We start from the raw sequence: 21,149 nt of genomic DNA, 5'->3' as shown, positions 1-21,149 counted from the left end.
ATTCCCCACTCCCGGCTCCCAGCAAACACCTTGTATCCATGTTTGATAAAGAAAACAACTGCTAACCCCTCCCCTGAAGCTTGAAACATAATTAGGTTTAACCATCTTCACCTAGCAGAGGCAGAGGAGGGTTAGAAGGACCACTGCAGCCCACTCGGAGGGGGGCCTTGAATGAGATCATTAACTTGGCAGCCCCTCAGTTTCTGCTGAGGTAAAATACAACCTATTTTGTGTGACAGGAAGGAGCTGCTGATAATAATTTGCAGATGGTGTATTTTGCAAATCCACAGTGATTATTTAAAAGTGCTTGCAACTCACCTGCCTATTATTGGGCCAGGGAGACTGCAATGCTTCCGTCCTCTCCTCCCTGAAGAGTTGCTGAGCACAGGGGCCCTTCTGCCTCATCACGACTGCCGGTCAGCAGCCCTTCTCCACTTTCTATTGTGCCAGCTTTATGTTGTGTTGCATTCTCATCCTTAATATTTCTTAACTCAAGGGTGGTTGAGTTGGGCTTAGCACTTCATTACAAAATAGTGCTTTTCATAAGAGAAATGTGTCAATTAAAGTGCTGTGCAATGCTTACAGTCAAAAGAGCTGGAAATCTGATAGTAGTTTATAAACTCTGAGGACAGAAAGACTCTAGTATGAAATCTGGAAGTTCTGTGCTATGATTGTAGAAGTTCTTTTTGCATGGAAAGAAAAACACGCACACCAAGAAATCGGTTTCCTTGTGCTAGTCAAAGGCAGCAATTTTTCAGAACGTCTCAACTTCTAAAAGAGGAGGTTACCTGTAGCGATTTGTACATTGTTGTTCTTAGGTATTATTAATCAGATTAAGATTTCCGCCAGTGTGTATACAGTTTAAATATTCCATCCCTGCAAAGCATAGCGTAGCTCTCTGAAGATGAACTGGCAGGTATGCAGCCCTTACCACTGTAAATGAAATGATCATTTCAAATTAGTAAATGCCTTCTGATTAGAAAACTGATACACGTCCCTCACACATAATTTATATAACACAGAGAAGCTCAACAAAAATGTGTTGTTTTATCCCAATACCCAGAACTATTGCCAGGTGCTTCTCAATGTCTATATATGTGTATTGATGATAATGATTATAGTAATAATATATGTTGTTCCAAAATTATATCTGTGTCAAACACAGTTCTAAGCACTCTACATACATTAACTCATTCATTGCTTATGGCAATCCTGTTAAATTAGAATTATTAAAATTCCTCTTTTACAGTGGAGGAGACTGAGGTATAAAGATAAGTAACTTGCCTGAGGTTGACATTGATATATGTTTCATAAGGCTGCCACAACAAATTATCACAAACTGAATGACTTACAACAACAGAAATGTATTATTTTGTGGTTCTGGAGGCCAAAGTATAAAACTAGGGTGTTGGCAGTGTTTTTCCTTCTGGAGGCTCTAAGGGAGAATCTGTTCCCCTGGCCTAGCTTCTGGCTGCTGGCAGCCCTTGGTGTTCTTTGGTTTATAGACACATCACTTCAGTCCCTGCCTCTGTGTTCACATTGCTTTCTCCCTGAGTCTTCTCCTCTTTTCTTTTATAAGAACATTTATCATTGGATTTAGGGCCTACCCTAATCCAGGTTGATCTCATCTCAAAATCCTTACCTTAATTCAATCTGCAAAGATCTTTTTTCCAAATCAGGTGATAGTCACAGGTTCCAGAGGAATCTATCTTTTTTAGCGGGGAAGGAGGGTGGGGCAGCTTATGGGGACATTCAGCCCACTACAATATTTGTAGTGGGTTCAGTTCCAGGCATTCTGGCTTGAAAGTTTGTGTTCTAGACATGATCACATACCCTTGCTTGGGCTTTTTGGATTTTGTTGTAGTTTATACAATTAAGATCATGCTGTACTTATAAGGTGATCACTTCAAATGCTGGTTTTTGTTTCCAGATGAGTAGAGAAAGCAGCTGGGAGTTTCCCTTTCTGGGCCTTCTGTTCATGTCACCTCAGGGGGGACCATGCTTTGTGGTCTGTAAAATAAGCTCATCAGAGCCAGATGTGGTGCCTCACGCCTGTAATCCCAGTACTTTGGGAGGCCGAGGCAGGCGGATCACTTGAGGTCAGGAGTTCAAGACAAGCCTGACCAACATGGTGAAACCCCGTCTCTACTAAAAATACAAAAATTAGCCGGGCGTGGTGGCTAATGCCTGTAATCCTATCTACTCAGGAGGCTGAGGCAGGAGAATCACTTGAACCAGGGAGGCGGAGGTTGCAGTGAGCCAAGATCTTGCCACTGCACTCTAGCCTGGGCGACAAGAGTGAAACTCCAACTCAAAAAAAAAAAAAAAGATAAACTAATTAGCAATTTTGATCCAGAGCTGAGTAAACTTGAGTCAGGGAATAAACATGCCCCCAGTGAGTGGGAATTAATTGTTGTTCTCAGGGAGTGGCTGAGTTGTGTGAACTTTAAATGATCCCAGAGAGAAATTCATTCTTCTGAATCTCCAAGGGCATTCCACAGTGTGCTGGAACTGTGCTAAGAGAAGGAACCGTGACCTTGGAGCTCTCCTGCAGATTCAGCATTATTGCCTGCCAATTGCTAGCCTGAAATGTTGAACAAGACTGATAGATTGTCAGGAAAGCACACATCGACATTAGCGTCACTAAGCGACAGACTGAAAAAACGAATTGGCAATCGGTGGTTTAGTCCTATGTAATTCTATATTGCTGCAGAAATAATGACCTTCCTCCATAGACCTCAAGTATTTTATAACATATATTTTCATTCATTTCTCAAGGTTCCAGTTAGGAAGATTGTGTGAAAGTCATGCTAAAATATTAACAATAAGAGAGACTTAATTTTTTAGCCCATCATGAATTCTTCATAGACAATATTTGTTTAGTTTTCATAAAGTGTCCAAGGAGATAATTTTAAGACTTACTGTATTTTTTTAAGCACTGTGGAAGCTGCAATTTGCCAAATCTTTTAGAACCAAATATTTTCATCCCTTTTGTCTTTTTTTACTATTCTCCCTGAAATCATAAACCTTCTATTCCACAAGATATTTGCCCATCTTCATCTGCATTGCAGTGTGACCTTATCCACAGGTCATCTCTGAAGCCTGCCCATCTAGGACTGTAGAACAAAAAGGATAGTTTTTAACCAGATAGGATGTTTTCCTGAAGGTTTGTTATTAAATAGTAACATTTTTTCCTCTTCTTTCATTTGAGCAACTTGGTGAATTAAACACATCCATACCATGTCTTGACCCCCGCTCTGTGACCCAGTGGTGTGCCTGTGGCTGTTCCTACACATGAGTACATAGAAAGTGCGCACATACATTTCTCCACCTCCACAGGGAATGGCAGTTCCCATATGGAAAATGGATTCTGTTCCAAACATTTGTTTGTTGAACTGATTGGTGAAAAGCTGGATCCATTTTTCTCTGGCAGTTGTAAATGATGTGTGGCCATTTCTAGGTCAGCTCCCAGAAGCTTTTTAACTAATAATCTTTATTAATAGGACTCTAGAACCGTGACTATTTATAATAATGTTTCTGTAGGAAAAAAATGCATCCTGAGCTTTTATTTCAGATTTTAGTGTTAGGTATCTTCATAAAAACATATTAATAACGCTGAAGTCGCATGACTTGGGTTTAAATCCTGGCTTTCCCTCTTGTAAAGAGTAACTCTAGATAATTTGCATAACCTCATTAAGCCTCAATGTCCCCATCTGTAAATTAGAAAGAGTAAAAGCATGTGTTTTGTGGTTTTGAATATTAAAGTAATCCATATGAATGCACTCAGAACTGTATTTACAAAGTGCTGTGTGGTAAATGTACTCAGTATATTTGAGTTTTTATTATCCTCCTGTCTGATTGCTACAGAAATGGAGACTTTTGTCCTTACATTCCAGGGAGTGAGATCAAGCACTCTCATAACACTGGAGGTGGTGCTTACAGCATGGAGTGTGTACTCGGACAGCTATGGGGAAGGGACTTTAAGGAGTTAGGAAAGAGGAGTGAAATAGGAGCTGATCATGTGGGCCAGGGCAGGTGAAGGAATGGTACAGATAGGGGAGTGATTTGATAGACCTGGAGCTGGGAGGGACCCTGGGGAAGGGAGGTGTGACAAGAATGCAGCAGAGACCCTCCCTGTTCCTCACATCTCTTTCTTCTCTCTGTGCCCCCACCCTGGAACTGGAGAGGTGCGGGAAAGAGGGAAGGCATCCCATCTCTACAGCCCTATTGTCAGAGGCGGTTGAACCAGAGCAACTCCATCTTGAATAGGAGCTGGGTAAAACGAGGCTGAGATCTACTGGGCTGCATTCCCAGACAGTTAAGTTATTCTACGTCACAGGATGAGATAGGAGGTCAGCGAAAGATATAGATCATACAGACCTTGCTGATTAAACAGGTTGTAGCAAAAGAAGCTGGCTAAAACCCACCAAAACCAAGATGATCACGAGAGTGATCTCTGGTCGTCCTCACTCCTACACTCCCACCAGCGCCTGGACAGTTGACAGATACCATGGCAATGTCAAGAAGTTGCCCTATGTGGTCTAAAAATGGGAGGCATGAATAATCCATTCCTTGTTTAGCAGATGATCAAGAAATAACCATAAAAATGGGCAACCAGCAAGCTATGGAGTAGTCATCGGAGTATCCATTCTTTCATTCCTTTACATTCTTAATAAACTTGCTTTCACTTTACTCTATGGACTCACCCTGAATTCTTTCTTGTTCGAGATCCAAGAACCCTCTTCTGGGCTCTGGATCAGGACCCTTTCCAGTAACACTATGACTTTTTCTTTTCCTCTTCCCTTTCTTTTTCCTCCTCCTTCAGTGCCTTTATCTGAGTTACAAAACCCTTAAATACGGGTGACCTGGAACCAAGAGGAGGAAGGCAGAAGTTGTGTGTGTGTGTTAGAAGAGGAGAGAGAGAAGAGGAAGGGTGACAATGCAGTTTTACGTTTTGCTTACAGTGTGCCTTGCCAGGGCTTTCAATGGAGTCTGAACCAGGGAATTTCAGTAGATTGGAATGAGCAAGAGCTGTGTCAAATGTCCGTATTCCTGAGCTCTTTGACCCTTTTCTGTTTTCCACTTAGCCTGTTTCATGCCTTGCAGGCCACCTCAGCATATCATCTACAGATGCTGAGAATGTCTCTTAGGACCATGTCTGCTTCAGCCACAGACTCAGTGTCACTGCAGACATCTGAACCTGTTTCCATGTGATTCCTTTGCGTGAAAATCACAATCATGTCCTTTGCCTATCTCAGAACATTTTAGCAAAGATAGTTAAGATATTATCTATAAAATTTCTAGGTGGAAGACTCTGTAAGCACCTAGTATCATTACTTAGCCTTATTATTATCAATGGTAATTCTGTGACCAAATTATAGTTATTAAATATGCACTGCCACCATTTTATCCTTATCATTATTTATAATTATAATAATTTGAGAAGTTGACAGATTATGGAATACTGTTTTATCTTGGGACCAGATATTCTTATATCTTTTGACAACCCAGAGAGAGGCTTTCTTCTCTTAGTGGTAAGAAATTCTAACAGAAGGCCAGGAGCAGTGGCTCATGCCTGTAATCCCAACTCTTTGAGAGGCCAAGGCAGGAGAATTGTTTGAGCCCAGGAGTTGGAGAGCAGCTTGAGCAACATGGAGAAACCCCATCTCTACAAAAAAAAAATCCAAAAATTAGCTGGATGTGATGGTGCACACCTGTAGTCCTAGGTACTCAGGAGGCTGAGGTGGGAGGATCACCTGAGCCTGGGAGGCACAGGCTGCAGTGAGCTGTGATGGTGCCACCACACTCCAGCCTGGGTGACAGAGCAGATCCTATCTTGAAAAAAATAAAGGGTTGGGTGGGAGGAGAGAAAGCGAGGAAGGGAAGGAGGAAGTTCCAACAGTGAACCAAGCTTCCAGGGATGGAGCAGTGCCCACCCCCAGTGCTGCTTCTCTGAGTCCTTAGACAAGGGCTATAGCAGTACTTCCAGGCAGACCTCTGTCACAGGCCACTTTGAAGATGGTTTCTCCAAAGGGCTGATTCTGTCATAATTTGAGTGTAACTTAATCTTATTTGATGGAGCTTTGCTCACAAAGCAAGTGGCCTGAAAACTAGTTTTTTGCATTCTAATGAGAGTCTTTGGTTTTCGTTCAGAAGTGATTTGACATCTTTATGCTTCTCTCCCTTTGTTGTGAAAGAAAAGCACTCATCCTTTCCCAAGCATGTGTACACCTTGAATTTCACCTGGAGTCACTTAAGCCTGGACATTGCTTGTATGAGGTTTTATTGTTCTTCCATTTTCCCCTTTTAGGTGAATCATGACTGCAGTTTTAGTCATTCTATCTCTAGTAACTGATTGAAAGACACCATTTTTTTTAAGAATTCAGAAGAAATCTACATTTAAAAATCTACATTATGTAATTGACTATCCTTGCTATTTTCTGAGGGAAATGTATGAAAGAAAGTGGAAGGGCAAAGAAGTCCGACAGCACTCACTTTCCCCTAAGAGTTTTGTGACCCTAAAACAGTCCAATTAACAACCCTTTGGGATACCTCCCCAAGTTTCTCATTTATAAAATCGATTAATTAATGGTTTACACTAATCTGTATTGTACTTAATGTATCTGGAAAGCTGCAAGCCTATGGTTCTTAAGTTCTACTCTTGTATGCACTGATGTTCCATGAGTGACCAGCGTGTTCTGGTGCTAATAACTTTCCCCAGTTCTCAGGGAATTTAATTTAATGAATGGAATGCTTAAGGCCTTTTCCCCATAAAACATTTCTAGATCTTTGGCTTTATTATACCTATCATAATCTAGGGAAAAATGTCATTTTGTGTGGGCTAGAATTTTCTATTCAGTTATTTTAATTACTTCTAGTATTTTAAGTAGTTTCTGGATTCTCTGCCACCCAAAAAACTTTGAAAATCACTTGTCATTGCTGTACAAAGTACATTTCACAGATGCTCTGATGATGTTTTTATATCTCATCTCCCTTGGAAGTTTTTAGTTGTCTGAAAGGAAGGCAGATTTCATAAGGAGTGATGCCAAGGTCATTTTTGGTAACATACCACCTGCCAACATTTCACCTCTGTCTTTTATCTTTTCCCTATTTTTCTTTATATTTTCATTCCTTTTCTGTTTTATATTTTCTGTCATTAATTGAATATCTACTATGTGCCAACCATGTGCTAATCCTCACATCAATTATGCCAATGAAGATACAAAGACTCGATTATGCTAAGTAGCTCACCTTAGGTCCCATAAGTAATAAATGCCAGGGTCAAGAGGCTTCCCCTCAAAGACCATAGATTTCCATCTTGCTGTATTGCTTCTCTCTTTCTCCTCTACCACATGCTCTCCTTTGCCTTTCCCTTTTTTCTCTATTTAATTGTAGTAAAATGCACATAACGAAATTTACCATATTATCCATTTTTGGAAATGCAGTTTAGTGACGTTAAGTACATCCATATTGTATAACCATCAACATGATGTATCCTCAGAACTCTTTCTCACTTGCAAAACTGAAACTATAACCATTAAATAACTCCCATTCCCCTCCTCCCACCGGCCACTGGCAAATACTCTTCTCTTTTCTGTCTCTGTGAATTTAACTGCTAGTCTAGGACCTCAGATGTGTAGAATAAAATAGTAATTATCTTTTTGTGTCTGGCTTATTTTACTTGACATAATGTCCTCAGAGTTCATACACATTGTAGCATGTGTCAAAATTTCCTTTCTTTTTGAGGCTGAATTAATATTCCATTGTATGTGTATACCACATTTTGTTTGTTCATTCATCGATAGACACGTGGGTGGCTCACACCTTCTGGCTGTTGTGAATAGTGCTGCTGTGAACATAGGTGCACTGCCTTTCGTTTTGAGTACACTTCCTCCCTCATCTTCTACATAAATTATAAGGCTTGTCTGTGGTATCCACTGACATTGCTTAATCCCAGTGACAACACTAAGACCTAGAAAATGCCTGCCTAACTGTGGAAGCTGTGAACTGTTTCACTGATTTTTCTTGTCAGCGTATTTCCCCCCCTTGGTTTTGCCTTTCTTCTCAAGTTGGGTTTTGTATGGTAATGAATGCATATTCTGCCACTTGCTCCTAAGTCCATAGATTTCTATCTTTTGTTACCCTTGATGGAACTCCAATGGAACACTAAAAACCTTCAGAGGAGTTGTAAAAGAGCCAATCAACATGTGTGTGTTGAATGCAAGCAATGAGGCAAGGTGTATTAGTCCATTTCCATGCAGCTGATAAAGACATACCTGAGACTGAGAAGAAAAAGAAGTTTAATTGCACTTACAGTTCCACATGGCTGGGGAGGACTCAGAATCATGGCAGGAGTCAAAAGACACTACTACTACTACTACTCTTCTTCTTCTTCTTCTTCTTCTTCTTCTCTTCTTCTCCTTCTCCTTCTCCTTCTCCTTCTCCTCCTCCTCCTCCCTCCCCTCCTCCTCCTCCTCCCTCCTCCTCCTCCCTCTCCTCCTCCTCCTCCTCCTCCTCCTCCTCCTCCTCTCCTCCTCCTCCTCCTTCTTCTTCTTCTTCTTCTTCTTCTTCTTCTTCTTCTTCTGCATCTTTCTTTTCTTTCTTTCCCTTTTCATTTTTTTTTTTTTTGTGATGGAATCTTGCCCTGTCACCCAGTCTAGAGCACAGTGGCTTGATCTCGGCTCACTGCAACTTCTGCCTCCCAGGTTCAAGCAATTCTCCTGCCTCAGCCTCCTGAGTAACTGGGATTACAGGCATGCGCCACTACACCCAGCTAACTTTTGTATTTTTAGTAGAGATGGGGGTTTCACCATGTTGGCCAGGCTGGCCTTGAACTCCTGACCTTGTGAACCTCCCTCCTCGGCCTCCCAAGGTGATGAGAGTACAGGCATGAGCCACCACACCCAGCTGAAAGGCACTTCTTACATGGTGGCAGCAAGAGAAAATAAGGAAGATGCAAAAACGGAAACCCCTGATGAAACCATCAGATCTCATGATACTTGTTCACTGTGATGAGAACGGTATGGGGGAAGCTGCCCCATGATTCAAATTATCTCTCATCGGGTCCTTCCCACAACACATGGGAATTATGGGAGTACAATTCAAGATGAGATCTGGGTGGGGACACAGCCAAACCGTATCACGAAGTATGTGAGATAGCACACTGGGTGGAGGTGGGAGGGCGGGTAGAGAAGTAGAGGTTTTGTTCCCAACTTCAATGAACTTTCAACTTGGAAATACTCAGTACTTTATCTGTTAGTTTACATAACTGGGAAATTTTATTTCCAGTTATTCAGTGTGTCAGTTATTTTCCACTGGAATGATTTTTGCCCCTGCTCCCACCCTGGACATTTGACAATGACTAGAGATGTTTCTGGTTGTCACAACTATGGTAAAAACTGCAATTACTTTTGCACTAACCTAGGGAATGCTACTGCCGTACAGTGGGTGGAGGTCAGGGATGCTGCTAAATATCTTATAGTGCTTGGAACAGCCCCTACAACAGAGAATGATCTGGCCTAGATGTCAATAATACCAAGGTTGTGAAGCCCTGCAATATATGTAGTATTGCTCAGTTTATATTGGTTAATCACCTAATATGGAACATAAAAATTCACCACTAGTTTTCCCAAGGAAAACATCTTTATGATAATACAGTAACTTGAAATCAAGCTAGCATTTCCCATGCTATAATTGTCATTATTTGCTAATCCAGGTGCAAAATTTTTAAGGCTTAACTGGAATTTAGTATCTAAGGAAAATTTTCTAGCAAAAATTTTATTTTAAAGCATAACTTGGTATTTAATATATTTAATATATAACTTGGTATTTAATATATTTAAAGCATAACTTGGTATTTAATATATATTGATGGTTCCTATTTTTAAAATAAGGAACCATCAATATCACTTATAAACTCTCTTTAGATTTGAAAAGCATTGTGTTAACTGCCTCCTGTATGTTTCTTTCTTAATAGACTAACACTATATTTAGATCTTAGTCCCTATACAGATATCTTATGAGGTAATGCTGGAAGCTCTATAGGGTGTTTTGCAGCATTGATTTAAAATATTCCATGGATAACCCACTTGCATAGAAGATGATACTAAAAATACAAACAAAATTCATTCCCAATCTGCCCGTTTTCTTCAGCCGGAATACTAGCTAGGAAACTCCTAATTTAGTTTTCTACTTTATGGTTACTGTGTTTAAGTTGATTCCTTTCTTCCATAAAATGAAATTTGAACAAGTGGAGTGAGCTGAAAAGACAATTGATTGGAAGTGTCTTGAGAGGCATAGAGATGCCTGAGACCCAATCACTGCCCGAGACCCAATCACTGCCCATACGTCTAAACCAGAATAATTGCAAGACATATAATAATATACAGAATAATTGCAAGGCACATAATAAGACCAATATGTCTTCATCACAAATCCTCTGTTATTTGTACATCTCCAGTGCTGAGAAATGAAAACTGATGTTCATAGCAAGATTTCTGAAATTCTTTCCTAATCATCAAGGGAAGAATAAACTTGGGCTTGATGTTCTAGTTATTTGGTTATGTCCCAAAGGTTGTTACCAAAGGTAGTTCTCGCGCATGGTCAGGAATTGATCCTCAGACATCTGAACCACACAAAGCTATATTCAGGAATCCTTGTCTTTCTGTTGCAGGACCTGGGAGGAAGGCAAGGTGCTCATCTTTGATGACTCCTTTGAGCACGAGGTATGGCAGGATGCCTCATCTTTCCGGCTGATATTCATTGTGGATGTGTGGCACCCAGAACTGACACCACAGCAGAGACGCAGCCTTCCTGCAATTTAGCATGAATTCATGCAAGCTTGGGACACTCTGGAGAAAGGCTGCCTTTCTGGTTCCATCTCCTTGGGTGTGAGGATAGAATTTCGAACACTAAGACTCTTAATCCCCTTGACTTGCAGCCTGAATAAATTCTCAGCCTCCTGCTAGGGTTAGAAGATACTAAAGGGAATATTTGCCTCGCTGCAATTCGTTTAGGAAACGCCCTGCTGTGTGTCATCTCGTGAAAGCAGTGGTCTTCTGCCAGCATTTAAGGTGAACATTTGATAGCTTCTACCTTACCAAAGATATTTTTTCCACATAGAATAGATCTAATTCAGTGTATAAAGAGAACGTATGTAGAAACTGTGAATGGATTGCTTTAGTTTGTAATTTTTCTATGCAGTTATATTTTTCTAGTGTAGCTAGACTATTTTGTCATCATGTACCACTACGTTTTTGTTGATTTTAATGACAAGCTGTATAAATGCTTTACTTCTAGCTGTTTAATGGTAGCATTACTGGGAAACTCAGATGTCCCTCTTTTAATTCTTCTTAGTAAAAGACACTCATAAAAAAAGTAGTTTTATTTTCCTAATATAAAAAAGAAAGAGGTCATTATGCCAGTGTCTATGAACTGTACCCATCCCAACTCTCCAGTCATTTGGGATTTTTTTTACCTTGATTGAGATCATCTTCTCACTATGCTAGTGGTGGGGATATTGACAAAATCCTATTTCTCTCAAAGAGGAACTTTTCACACTGAAAAAAGAGCATGGAATTATCTTATATTGTTATAGAAGTCCCAGATGCAAATTTTTATGCTAATTATTAGAGCTTCTGGGGAAAAAGTATAGTTCATGGAAATAAAAATATGTTCTTTCAGGGTTAGGTGGATAGGTGGCTGCTAGGGTGTCAGGTTCCTGGCTGTTTCGCCATCCATGAGGCAAGGGCTGAGAATACAGTGTCTTTGCCTATGGTAGATTCATGTGAATGACAGGAAGCCAGCTCTTCAGTCTTGGAGATGATTTCTGCTACACTTCTGTAGAAATGTTAAGGATGGCAACGTAAAAGGTTACCAAGAATGCCAGTATCTTTGTCCTGGGTGTAGGAGGTCCAGATTGCTTTCCTTTTTGATGAAAGAGTTTGGAAGAGCCTCTGCCATTTTAAACATCATTGTGAAATAGCAATTATTATCATCTATATTTAGTTTTAACATTACCCACAACATAGAAATAACAGTTAAAAATCATCTTGCCTACTCATTCCAAATATGACCAAGTCATTAATTTAGTAAAGTATTAATGCATCAGATTTTGTGTGTTTTGAATCAAAGCTAACTAGAAATGTTAGCTATAAGAATGTAATGATATTCATGCACTGAATTCTAAACCAATATGAACAAAAATGCTGCAGGAATGGCACAGATGTCACCAAATTTCATTCATAGGTAGAAAAAATGTGTACTTTCTTTTCCATTTAAAAGCAAAAGGAGACTTTCTTTATCTCATTTAAAGAATAGCTCTTTGAAATTGAAATTGACTCTTTTTGCTTGACCTTAAGGACATTAGCTTCCAGTGGATAAGTTTGCAAAATACTTTTCCGTTCTTTTGTTTTGCTAGTATTGAAAACATCCCACTAAATCAGATGAAGAGGCATGGGAGGAAAAATATCCAAAATAATAAATAAAATTGAGAAGAGAAGGCAAACTCTTGAAAAGTAAAAAGGTATTAGTGTCCTTCAGTATTTATTGAACAGAGGAAATAACTGACAAGGGCAATACAATTCAATGCTCATGTAGTAACATTCGCATCACTTATTGAATTTGGTTCTCCTATGTATATTGCATACACATAAAGAAATCCAAACTATAAGTCATCATTGTTGAGCCATCATCTTACATTCATGTAATGAAATTATGGAAGAGAGTAAAAACTAGTTCTTAATTTAGTAAATATGGTATTTAAAATCAGGTCACTTCCGTAGGGTTCTAAGTATTGCCAATTGAAAAGCTAGAAATGGCATTACTGTTGCAAAGTGTTGTCAATAATTGACTCCAATAGCATTGTAAATACTTGTATCCCATAACTATTTTAAACCCAAGCAATAAAATGGATTTTCTAATTCACTTTAATTCTTTCTTTCTTTTACCTATGTCTTGGTACATAAGAAAAGTGTTTCTGTCACTGCATTGGTAGAATTATTTCAATGTTATTATTTTTGTGATTTCCAATGTCTACACAAAAATGAATTAATTTAATTTATATTGTGATACAGTTGTTTGAGAAGATTTTTTAATTCTATTTCAACTTTATTTCTCCAAGGGTATAATATAAAAATTACTTCTGTTATTATTCTCTACCAATAGGGAAAAAAATTAAAATATTAGATCCATTGAGAAAGAGATGTAATAAATAATTAAGATTAGTAATAACATTATCAGGGGTGATTTTGGCGAGTTGAATAATCTCTTTCCCTTGAATTATTTAACTAACAAATTAACTCTCCCAAATATTTAAAATGTAAAATCATATTTTACTGCCCATTATTAACTAAAATATTTTTGTTTGACATTGAGCACCAACTGGTCATACTAATAAATACCCATGTCATGCAGATGGCTGGGCAAATAAGAGATATCTAAAAATATGCACCAGTCTTGGAAAACATGGCACAAGTAAGGATATCATGTCGTATGATGTCTGTTTATTTTATATCTGATTTCTTTTGAATGGATAGTTAGGGACTCCATTTCTAAGGAGAATAGGTAAATAAAATGACCTTTGACATTTCATCTTGCATTTCTAGTCTTCTCTTATTTCAGTACTTGCATATTTAACCATCCATATGGGTCTTGCTCCATGATTAAATATTTACCCTCTCAGCAACAACCACGTTCTTTCTCCGTATCTTTAATGATTGCAGGAGGGTTGGGGGACAAGGGGTAAATGGTTTGATAGCACTTTTCTTTGCTGTAGTGACCCAGTTGAGACAACCGGAATGGATTCATTAATCACTGACATGTGTTTTCAATGAGACAGCTCCTCTGCAGACACATGCTGCACTAATGGGCTCTTGAACTGCCTGTGGAAACTCACATTGCTCAGATGAAATAATTGTATTTCATGTGCATGTGTCTTCCTTTAAAGTCAGCTCATGACAGTCAGCTAGTGGCCTGACAAGAGATGTGACATCAAAATAATTTTTTTGCAGGATATCAAAATAAGCAAACTTTGCAAATACCCAGACCTATGAGAGCATGCTCTTAGGCTGAACAATTCAATGCTGGTGATGAGGTCAAAGGAAATAATTCAGTAAGAATGGAAATTACCAGAGATGCTATTGTCTCAGGGCTTTGTACTACATGAAACTTGACAGTGGTGTCTGCACAGTTTAACTCTGATACATTTACTTGGAAATGCACTTAATTTTGAAAAACTGGAGAGGGTCCTTGTGTGATACCTCAGAAAAATTCTTGTCCTAATGCAGTGTGTGCATCAAATTTAGTTTTTTATTTTTTCAATTTATTTACTACCATAAATAGGAAGGATAATCTTTTTTACATAAATGCCTTGCATCATCCTCCAGTCCCCTCACTGTGGGGGGGAAAAAAAAAAGCATCTCTCAAGTCTTTGTCCAACTTTGGCTGCTCAGACCGATGGCTGGTGACAGTCACTGCAGAGGGTCAGGAGTGGAGGACCTTGTGTCAAGCAGAACACACGTGTCTGTGTGGGTCAGTTGCGCATGTGCTTCCTGGGTGGCTGATACCACTGAAGGCCAGTGTGCGGGAGCATTGGTGTGACTCAGGGTTCAGTCCAGAGCCAGGAGTGGCTGAGTGTTCTCATTCTCTCCCTTCTCCTCATGTTTCAGGGTCCCAGCTTCTACCACAGACTGAGATCTAACAAGAGGGGAGGGAAAAAGACAGAATTACAAACAATTCATGGTGACAATTTTGGAACCTTTGAAGACATCTGGATTTTATATTTCTCTTTTTAATAGACACTCAAAAATTAACTAGGTGCAGTGGCACATGCCAGTAATCCCAGCTACTCAGGAGGCTGAGGTGGGAGGATCACTTGAGTCCAGGAGTTTGAGGCTGCAGTGAGCCATATTGTGACACTGCACTCCAGCCTGGGTGACAGAGGTAGACCCTGTCTCCAAAATAAAAATAAGAAAGACACCCAAAATAACTGCATAATGTGTTCCCTTTCGTATCTCTGTTTTTCTTACTTTTGCTTGCTATACCATATTTTTATGGCAAAAAAGCATTTTGGAGTATTGGAATATTCTTTGCAGTGATCACTTCTCTTGGTAAAAGGGACATATGTATTCTAGCCACACTCTGCCCCAGCATCTAAATATCTTGTGTACCTTGATATATATAAAGTTTGTGGAATTTTTAATGTTTTAGTGTACCTTTTAAACCTTTTGTCTCTCAGAGTCACTGGAAACTATCATGCACGATGTTAAGACCATGAATCAGATGGTAAAGTTAGACTCTGCCCCTTACTGGCTGGGAAGCTTGGGGGAGTTCTTGAAACTCTCTGGACCTTGATTCTCTCACCTGTATATTACAAGTATTACCTACTTCCCACAGTTGTTGATAAGGACTACAACTAATAATATGCATAAAGCATTTGGCATGGAATTATAGTTAAAACTTATGAAGCACTCTTATGAACAACCACTATTGCAATATTAGTAATGGTCATTAGTTTTTGATGTGTCCTTTTATATTGAAGTAATAATGATTTTTTCTAAGTTCATAATATGAATTAAACCAAATTATTTTTCAGCTTACAGATAAAAGATTATAAAAAGAGTTATGCAGTAGATATTTAATAAATGTTCACAACTAAAAACAAATTATGAAAATTGTTAAATTGTTCAAATATGTAAAACTTACATATATGTGCAATAAATTGTTAACTCAGTAGACCTGGGGTGCCCAAACCCTACACCTTACAAGTTTTCAAGACTGGCCTTTGGCTCCTCTGAGCCCTTAGAATAGCCTACCTGATAAGAAGATCTTTGTATATCTGAGACCTTAGTTCATGCCAAGTAGTTTATGCTAACAGTGTGATTTATAGTGCATGCTTGCTTTTGTATGTCTGGGCTTTTAGGTCACACTGTATCAGTTTGACCCTTTTAAGGCAGTAAGAGTGTCAGAGGTGCTTGAACCAGAGCAACTCCGTCTTAAATAGGGGCTGGGTAAAATAAGGCTAAGACCTGCTGAGATCATTCCCAGAAGGTTAAGGCATTCTTAGTCACAGAATGAGATAGGAGGTTAGCAAAAGATACAGATCATAAAGGCCCTGCTGATAAAACAGATTGTAGTAAAAAGCCAAACAAAACCCACCAAACCAAGATGGCGATGAGAGTGATTTCCAGTCACCTTCACTGCTACACTCCCACCAGCATCATGACAGCACCAGCACCATGCCATAGCAACATCAGCAAGTTAACCTATATGGTCTAAAAAGTGGAGGCATGAATAATCCACCCCTTGCTTAGCATATAATCAAGAAATAACCATAAGAATGGGCAACCAGCAGCCCTCAGGGCTGCTCTTTCTATGGTGTAGCCATTCTTTCATTCCTTTACTTTCTTAATAAACTTGCTTTCACTTTACTCTATGGACTTACCCTGAATTCTTTCTTGCACGAGATCCAAGAACCCTCTCTTGGGGTCTGGATTGGGACCACTTTCCGGTAACATCTTTCTGGTAAACCACGAAGGGTTGATACTGAGGAAACCCCTGACCCATAGACTAACTTTGGGTAAGTAAGTGGTGGGGTCTGGTAACAAGAGGGGATGGGGGAAGGCTGAGGACTGAGCAGTTAAGGTCAGTCACAAAGGTACTGCATGCCCATGAGACTGACCCCCCCCCAATAAAAACCTGGACACCAGGGCACAGGTGAAGCTCCTTAATTGACAACACTTTGCAGATGTTGTCACACATCATTGCTAAGAGAATTAAGTTCTGTTCATGTGATTTTACTGGAAGGACAACTGGAAGCTTACAGCTGGTCCTTCCTGGACTCCTCCCTACGCATGGCCTTCCATTCCTGATTGCAACCTATATCCTTTTCTGTAATAAACCACAACTGTCAGTCTAACGACTTTTCTGTGTCCTGTGGGTCTTTCTAGTAAGTTAGGAAAACATTACTAAAATTATCAAATACAGAAAAGGGTGGTCTTGATGACCCCCTCAACACAATGTATTAAAACGCTATGTTTGCACATGGTATTGTTCTAAGAAGTTCTTGACATATATTAGCTTATTTCATTTTCACAACCCTTAGTTGTGTATTAACATGTATTTACACTGACATATATTAACATTTCATTTTCACAACCCTTAGTTTTTACAGACTGAAAAAACTAAGGGACTGAGAAGTCAAATGATGTATAAAAGGCAACACAAATAGAAAGTGGAGAAGTTGCCAGGTTTATTACCAACACACAGCTCCTGGGTATACCAAAGGCCACAGAGATGTTTAGCTAAACCCTCTAGTGTTCCTTCCACCTCACCATAAAAATCATTGTTGGTTTGCTTAAGTTTCCTGTCTCCTTTCAAGATACGTATGTACTGTGGAAAGGATAAAATTAAGAACTCAAGAAGCAAATCAGTACAAGTGTCTCAAAAAATTTTATTTCTACTGTAACTATCAATCCATTCAAACAGTCCAATCTTATATACCAAGCTGGACCTTTGAAAGTGAAATGGACTCATGGACTCATTTACTGCTGGGATGGGACAGAGGAAGGAAGCCCTAGGTTGTAGTTTAGCCCCAGCCCCCTAACACATTTCCAGTGCATTTTTCTCTTTATTTAAGCCCAGTGTTCATGTGGGGAAGGGAGAAGGGTAGGTTTGTATGAGGAATAGAAAAGCAGAAAATCCAGAGGCATTAAAACAAACAGCAAGCATGAAGACAACCAGGGGAGCACAACCACCGACATAGGCCAACCTCCCTCCAGCACCTTGGACAGCTGCCCGCCTGCTTTGACCTACGGACCCTGTGGAAATGAAGAATATTGGCGGCCATCTACTTTTACAGACCTTAAACTCCATTTACCTTCTGTCATATAACTACACTTTATTTCACAACATGGCATGTGAACCACAGTCACAGAGTTAGAGGGAAACAGTAACTCGTCTAGACCAACCTGATAGGAAATCTTCAGTAAGGAGTCATGTAGCCTCTTCTCGAACATAACCAACTTGAGAAACCTGCTCCTCCATGCCCCTAAAGAGGCAACTCAGCTAGAAAATTCTTCCTTACATTGAACTCAGATCTGCCCTTTCTAAACTTCTATGTACAATTTCTGGTTCTTTCTCCTGGAGCCACCAGAGTAGATGCAAGTACCTTTTAGCCCTCCCACACTCGCCCAGCCAAGGCTAGTCAGATTCCTCTTGTGCCAAGGTTTCTAAAACTGGACACCTTAGCACTCTCCTGTATCTCTTCATCAACTGGCTGGGTTGCCCGCATACTCCTGGTGTGACCTCAGAATAGAGTAAAATAATTGCTTCACCTTGTTGATTTTTTGTTTGTTTTTCACCCTGTTTGCTTCTGTTGAGGTATTTTAGAACTGCATTAGCCTTTCTGGCACTGATACAACACAACCAAAGCGAAATCTGACTGTATTTACACATGCTGTCATGCTGCTGTTCACCATTTATCTCCCATCTCAAAGGTACATGGTTGGGTATTAAATTTCATTTTCTTGAATTTGCCTCATGTTTCCAATCTATCTCCATCCTTTTGGATCTTGAAATTTGTTACCCATACGAATGATTATCTGTGATTTTTGTGTTTTGGATCTGTTTCAAAACTTTCCCTTTCCCTGTTTTGGGAGCCACTATGAAAAGAAAATCAAATTCTCAAATAATGAGTTTTTAAATAATCACTTATTCACACACTCATGCTAAGAAATATTCGTGAACATCTGCCATATGCAACGGACTATGAACAATGTGCCAAAACCTTTATTCTTTTGTGGAAATACTGCTTCAGTTATCCAGCCATAGACCCACAAACAGACTTAGAATCACTGTGACAGGCACCCCCATTACCTAGTCAGAGGAGAGGCAGTTTTTTGGGGGAAGGTGTTAGACATGAAAGGAAAGGAATGAAGAAAAAAATTATCTTTCACACATTATTCATAGTTCTTGTTCAGGTAGCCAACTTTCACTTCCTCCTCCACATGATGTCAAATTGGGATCTACATGATTTCTTCTAATAGATTTACTGGCAGCACAGTCCCAGAATGCAGGCTCCCTTACCTCCGCCAATAAACTGTGTGCCGTGGTTGAATAGTGAGTAGCAATAGGACAACTCTGAGATACAGAGGCCGAGGAACTAAACATAACTTTTAATTTTTCTGGTTTACATTTTCCCGAGTGAGAAGATGAACATATAGTCGTTTTACTTTAAGCATGCCATAATTCTTGTTACCTGATGACACAATAAACATTTGATATAAGTAGCACATTATGTTATGAAGTATTTTAAATTCACTGGAAAGAAATAGAAAGTAAATGTTGCTTTTCAAAAACTCCAGAAAAAAAGAAATAAAGCCAAGAGAAACAACCTTTTAAATCTCGCCCTCAGTACATTCAGCTGATTCAAAATGCTCTCTGGGAAGACCAATCAACTGCTCACTAACTAACATGTCTCCACCACTTCTAAACAGAGTGCTTAGGAATTCTGCACTTAGTACATTAACTATGGAGAAGCCACTTGCTTTCAGGCTTTGTTGTCCAGATCACTCTTGGTGGTAATCTCTTCATTCAGTGACTTTGACTTCTCACAAGAAGCTTAACACATCTGCTAAAACAAACATTTCTCTTGGGTTCTCTTTCCAACACTGAAAGCCAGCTTAACCCCAAGGGCAGGCAGGGGAGTGATTTGAGTTATTTCAGCCATCATTATCTCAGTGGTGGAGCAGGCAACTCTAACGAGGCTTCATTGTAGCCTAGATAGCCACATTTTGTTTTCCTGCTATTCTCTCTCTCTCTCTCTCTCTCTCTCTCTCTCCCCCATTCTTTACTCTACCCTCCCTTACTTCACCATCTCCCTTTCTCTCTTTCCTCTTTCTTCCCCAAAATTGGAACTTTCCCCACTTCATTAAGGATCTATGGCTGTGGTTTTTACTGATTCTAGTAGTGATCAATGCTTATGAAGAACAAGATGAAAATGGAAAATGCTTGGCCGTGATTCAGTCCATTCTGCACAGACCTACAACTGGACTGAGAGTTCTGCTCTCAGGTCTACTTTTATGTTCAAAAATTTATTTAGCTACCTTATCTCAACAGCTAACACTCACCTTTTCTTCTTCTTACTAATGCCCTGCATTGCCTTCTTGAGCTATGTGGACCCCAATAAAGGCACAGGAATGCTGCTCTCCAACCCCAGCATTCACCAAGAGTCATAGAGCACCCCAGCTACAAGGAACCTCAGGGGTGATTCAGTCAAACCTGCATTTGAATCAGGTTCTACCCATCTGTTTTCCAGGATCAACATCATCATTTCTTCAGGAACTATGCCACAGTACCAGCTTTCTTTCTTAAAGTCAACAACAAACTTGGTTTTATGGAATAACACAGAATTGCCTAATATCTTAGTGAGCCTATGTAAAGACTTCTAAATAGGAAGAAATAAATTTTTAAAAAGGTATCTTCAAATAATTCTAAGTAATTCTGCTCATTTTTTTGCCCCCAAATAACTTTAAGTATCAAGGAAATTCCCCAGAGAAGCTCCAGCGTGGGCTTGAAGAATGATGGCTCCGTCGCTTGCTTTGTGATCTTGGGTGAATTCGGCCTCCTGGTGTGTAAAACGAAGATAGGATAGTGGCCACATCATGGGTGCCGGGGATGATGAGGATTAGATAAATTAAGGTGTGGAAAGCGTTTAGCTCAGTGTCAGCTGGGTATACACGTTTGTTCTTTTTAGCTCTTATTATTCTTCCCTATTTGCACATAAGAAAATTAAGGTCCAGGAATATTGATTGATATTCATTTACGAATTTAGCCACAAAGCATGAAGTGAACTCAAAATTGCCATGGCCCCACTAAAAAACTTACAAGAGAGAATTGTGTGTACTGACACATTATGTGATGTGATAATACATGAAAAACTAACATTTCAAAATGGATGAAGTCTAGTATTTTAAAAAATCAAAATAATTGATAAAATAATTCCACATAAAAGCTAACCTTATTACCTTACTTAATATCTTTAAGTTTTTAGAAGTAACACAGAAATTTCCATCGGCCTAACAATTATTTCTGTAGCTTCAGCGCAATATAGTTATGGTTGTTTTCAACTGTGTAAAGCCATGAGATTTCTT

The 21,149-nt window shown here is 39.5% G+C and overlaps 2 protein-coding genes across 9 annotated transcripts in view; one reads left to right on the top strand and one right to left on the bottom strand.

The window, feature by feature from the left end:
* ASPH (aspartate beta-hydroxylase) overlaps nucleotides 1-13,590 on the top strand; it is a 220,819-nt gene extending 207,229 nt beyond the window's left edge. For all 8 annotated transcript variants that reach the window (XM_033203414.1, XM_033203413.1, XM_033203412.1 and 5 more), the window contains one exon: nucleotides 10,673-13,590. In XM_033203414.1, coding sequence (XP_033059305.1) covers nucleotides 10,673-10,823 — 151 coding nt within the window. In that variant the 3' untranslated portion in view covers nucleotides 10,824-13,590. The remainder of the gene's footprint in view (nucleotides 1-10,672) is intronic.
* Nucleotides 11,208-21,149, bottom strand: part of CLVS1 (clavesin 1) — a 221,693-nt gene continuing 211,751 nt past the window's right edge. Inside the window, exon 6 of the mRNA XM_033203426.1 lies at nucleotides 11,208-14,694. Coding sequence (XP_033059317.1) covers nucleotides 14,607-14,694 — 88 coding nt within the window. The 3' untranslated portion in view covers nucleotides 11,208-14,606. The remainder of the gene's footprint in view (nucleotides 14,695-21,149) is intronic.

The sequence above is a fragment of the Trachypithecus francoisi genome, unplaced genomic scaffold, assembly GCF_009764315.1.
Source record: "Trachypithecus francoisi isolate TF-2019V2 unplaced genomic scaffold, Tfra_2.0 Lachesis_group7, whole genome shotgun sequence".
NCBI lineage: Eukaryota > Metazoa > Chordata > Mammalia > Primates > Cercopithecidae > Trachypithecus > Trachypithecus francoisi.
The sequence above is the reverse complement of the archived record's forward strand: the minus strand, read 5'-3'. Positions and strand labels throughout refer to the sequence as shown.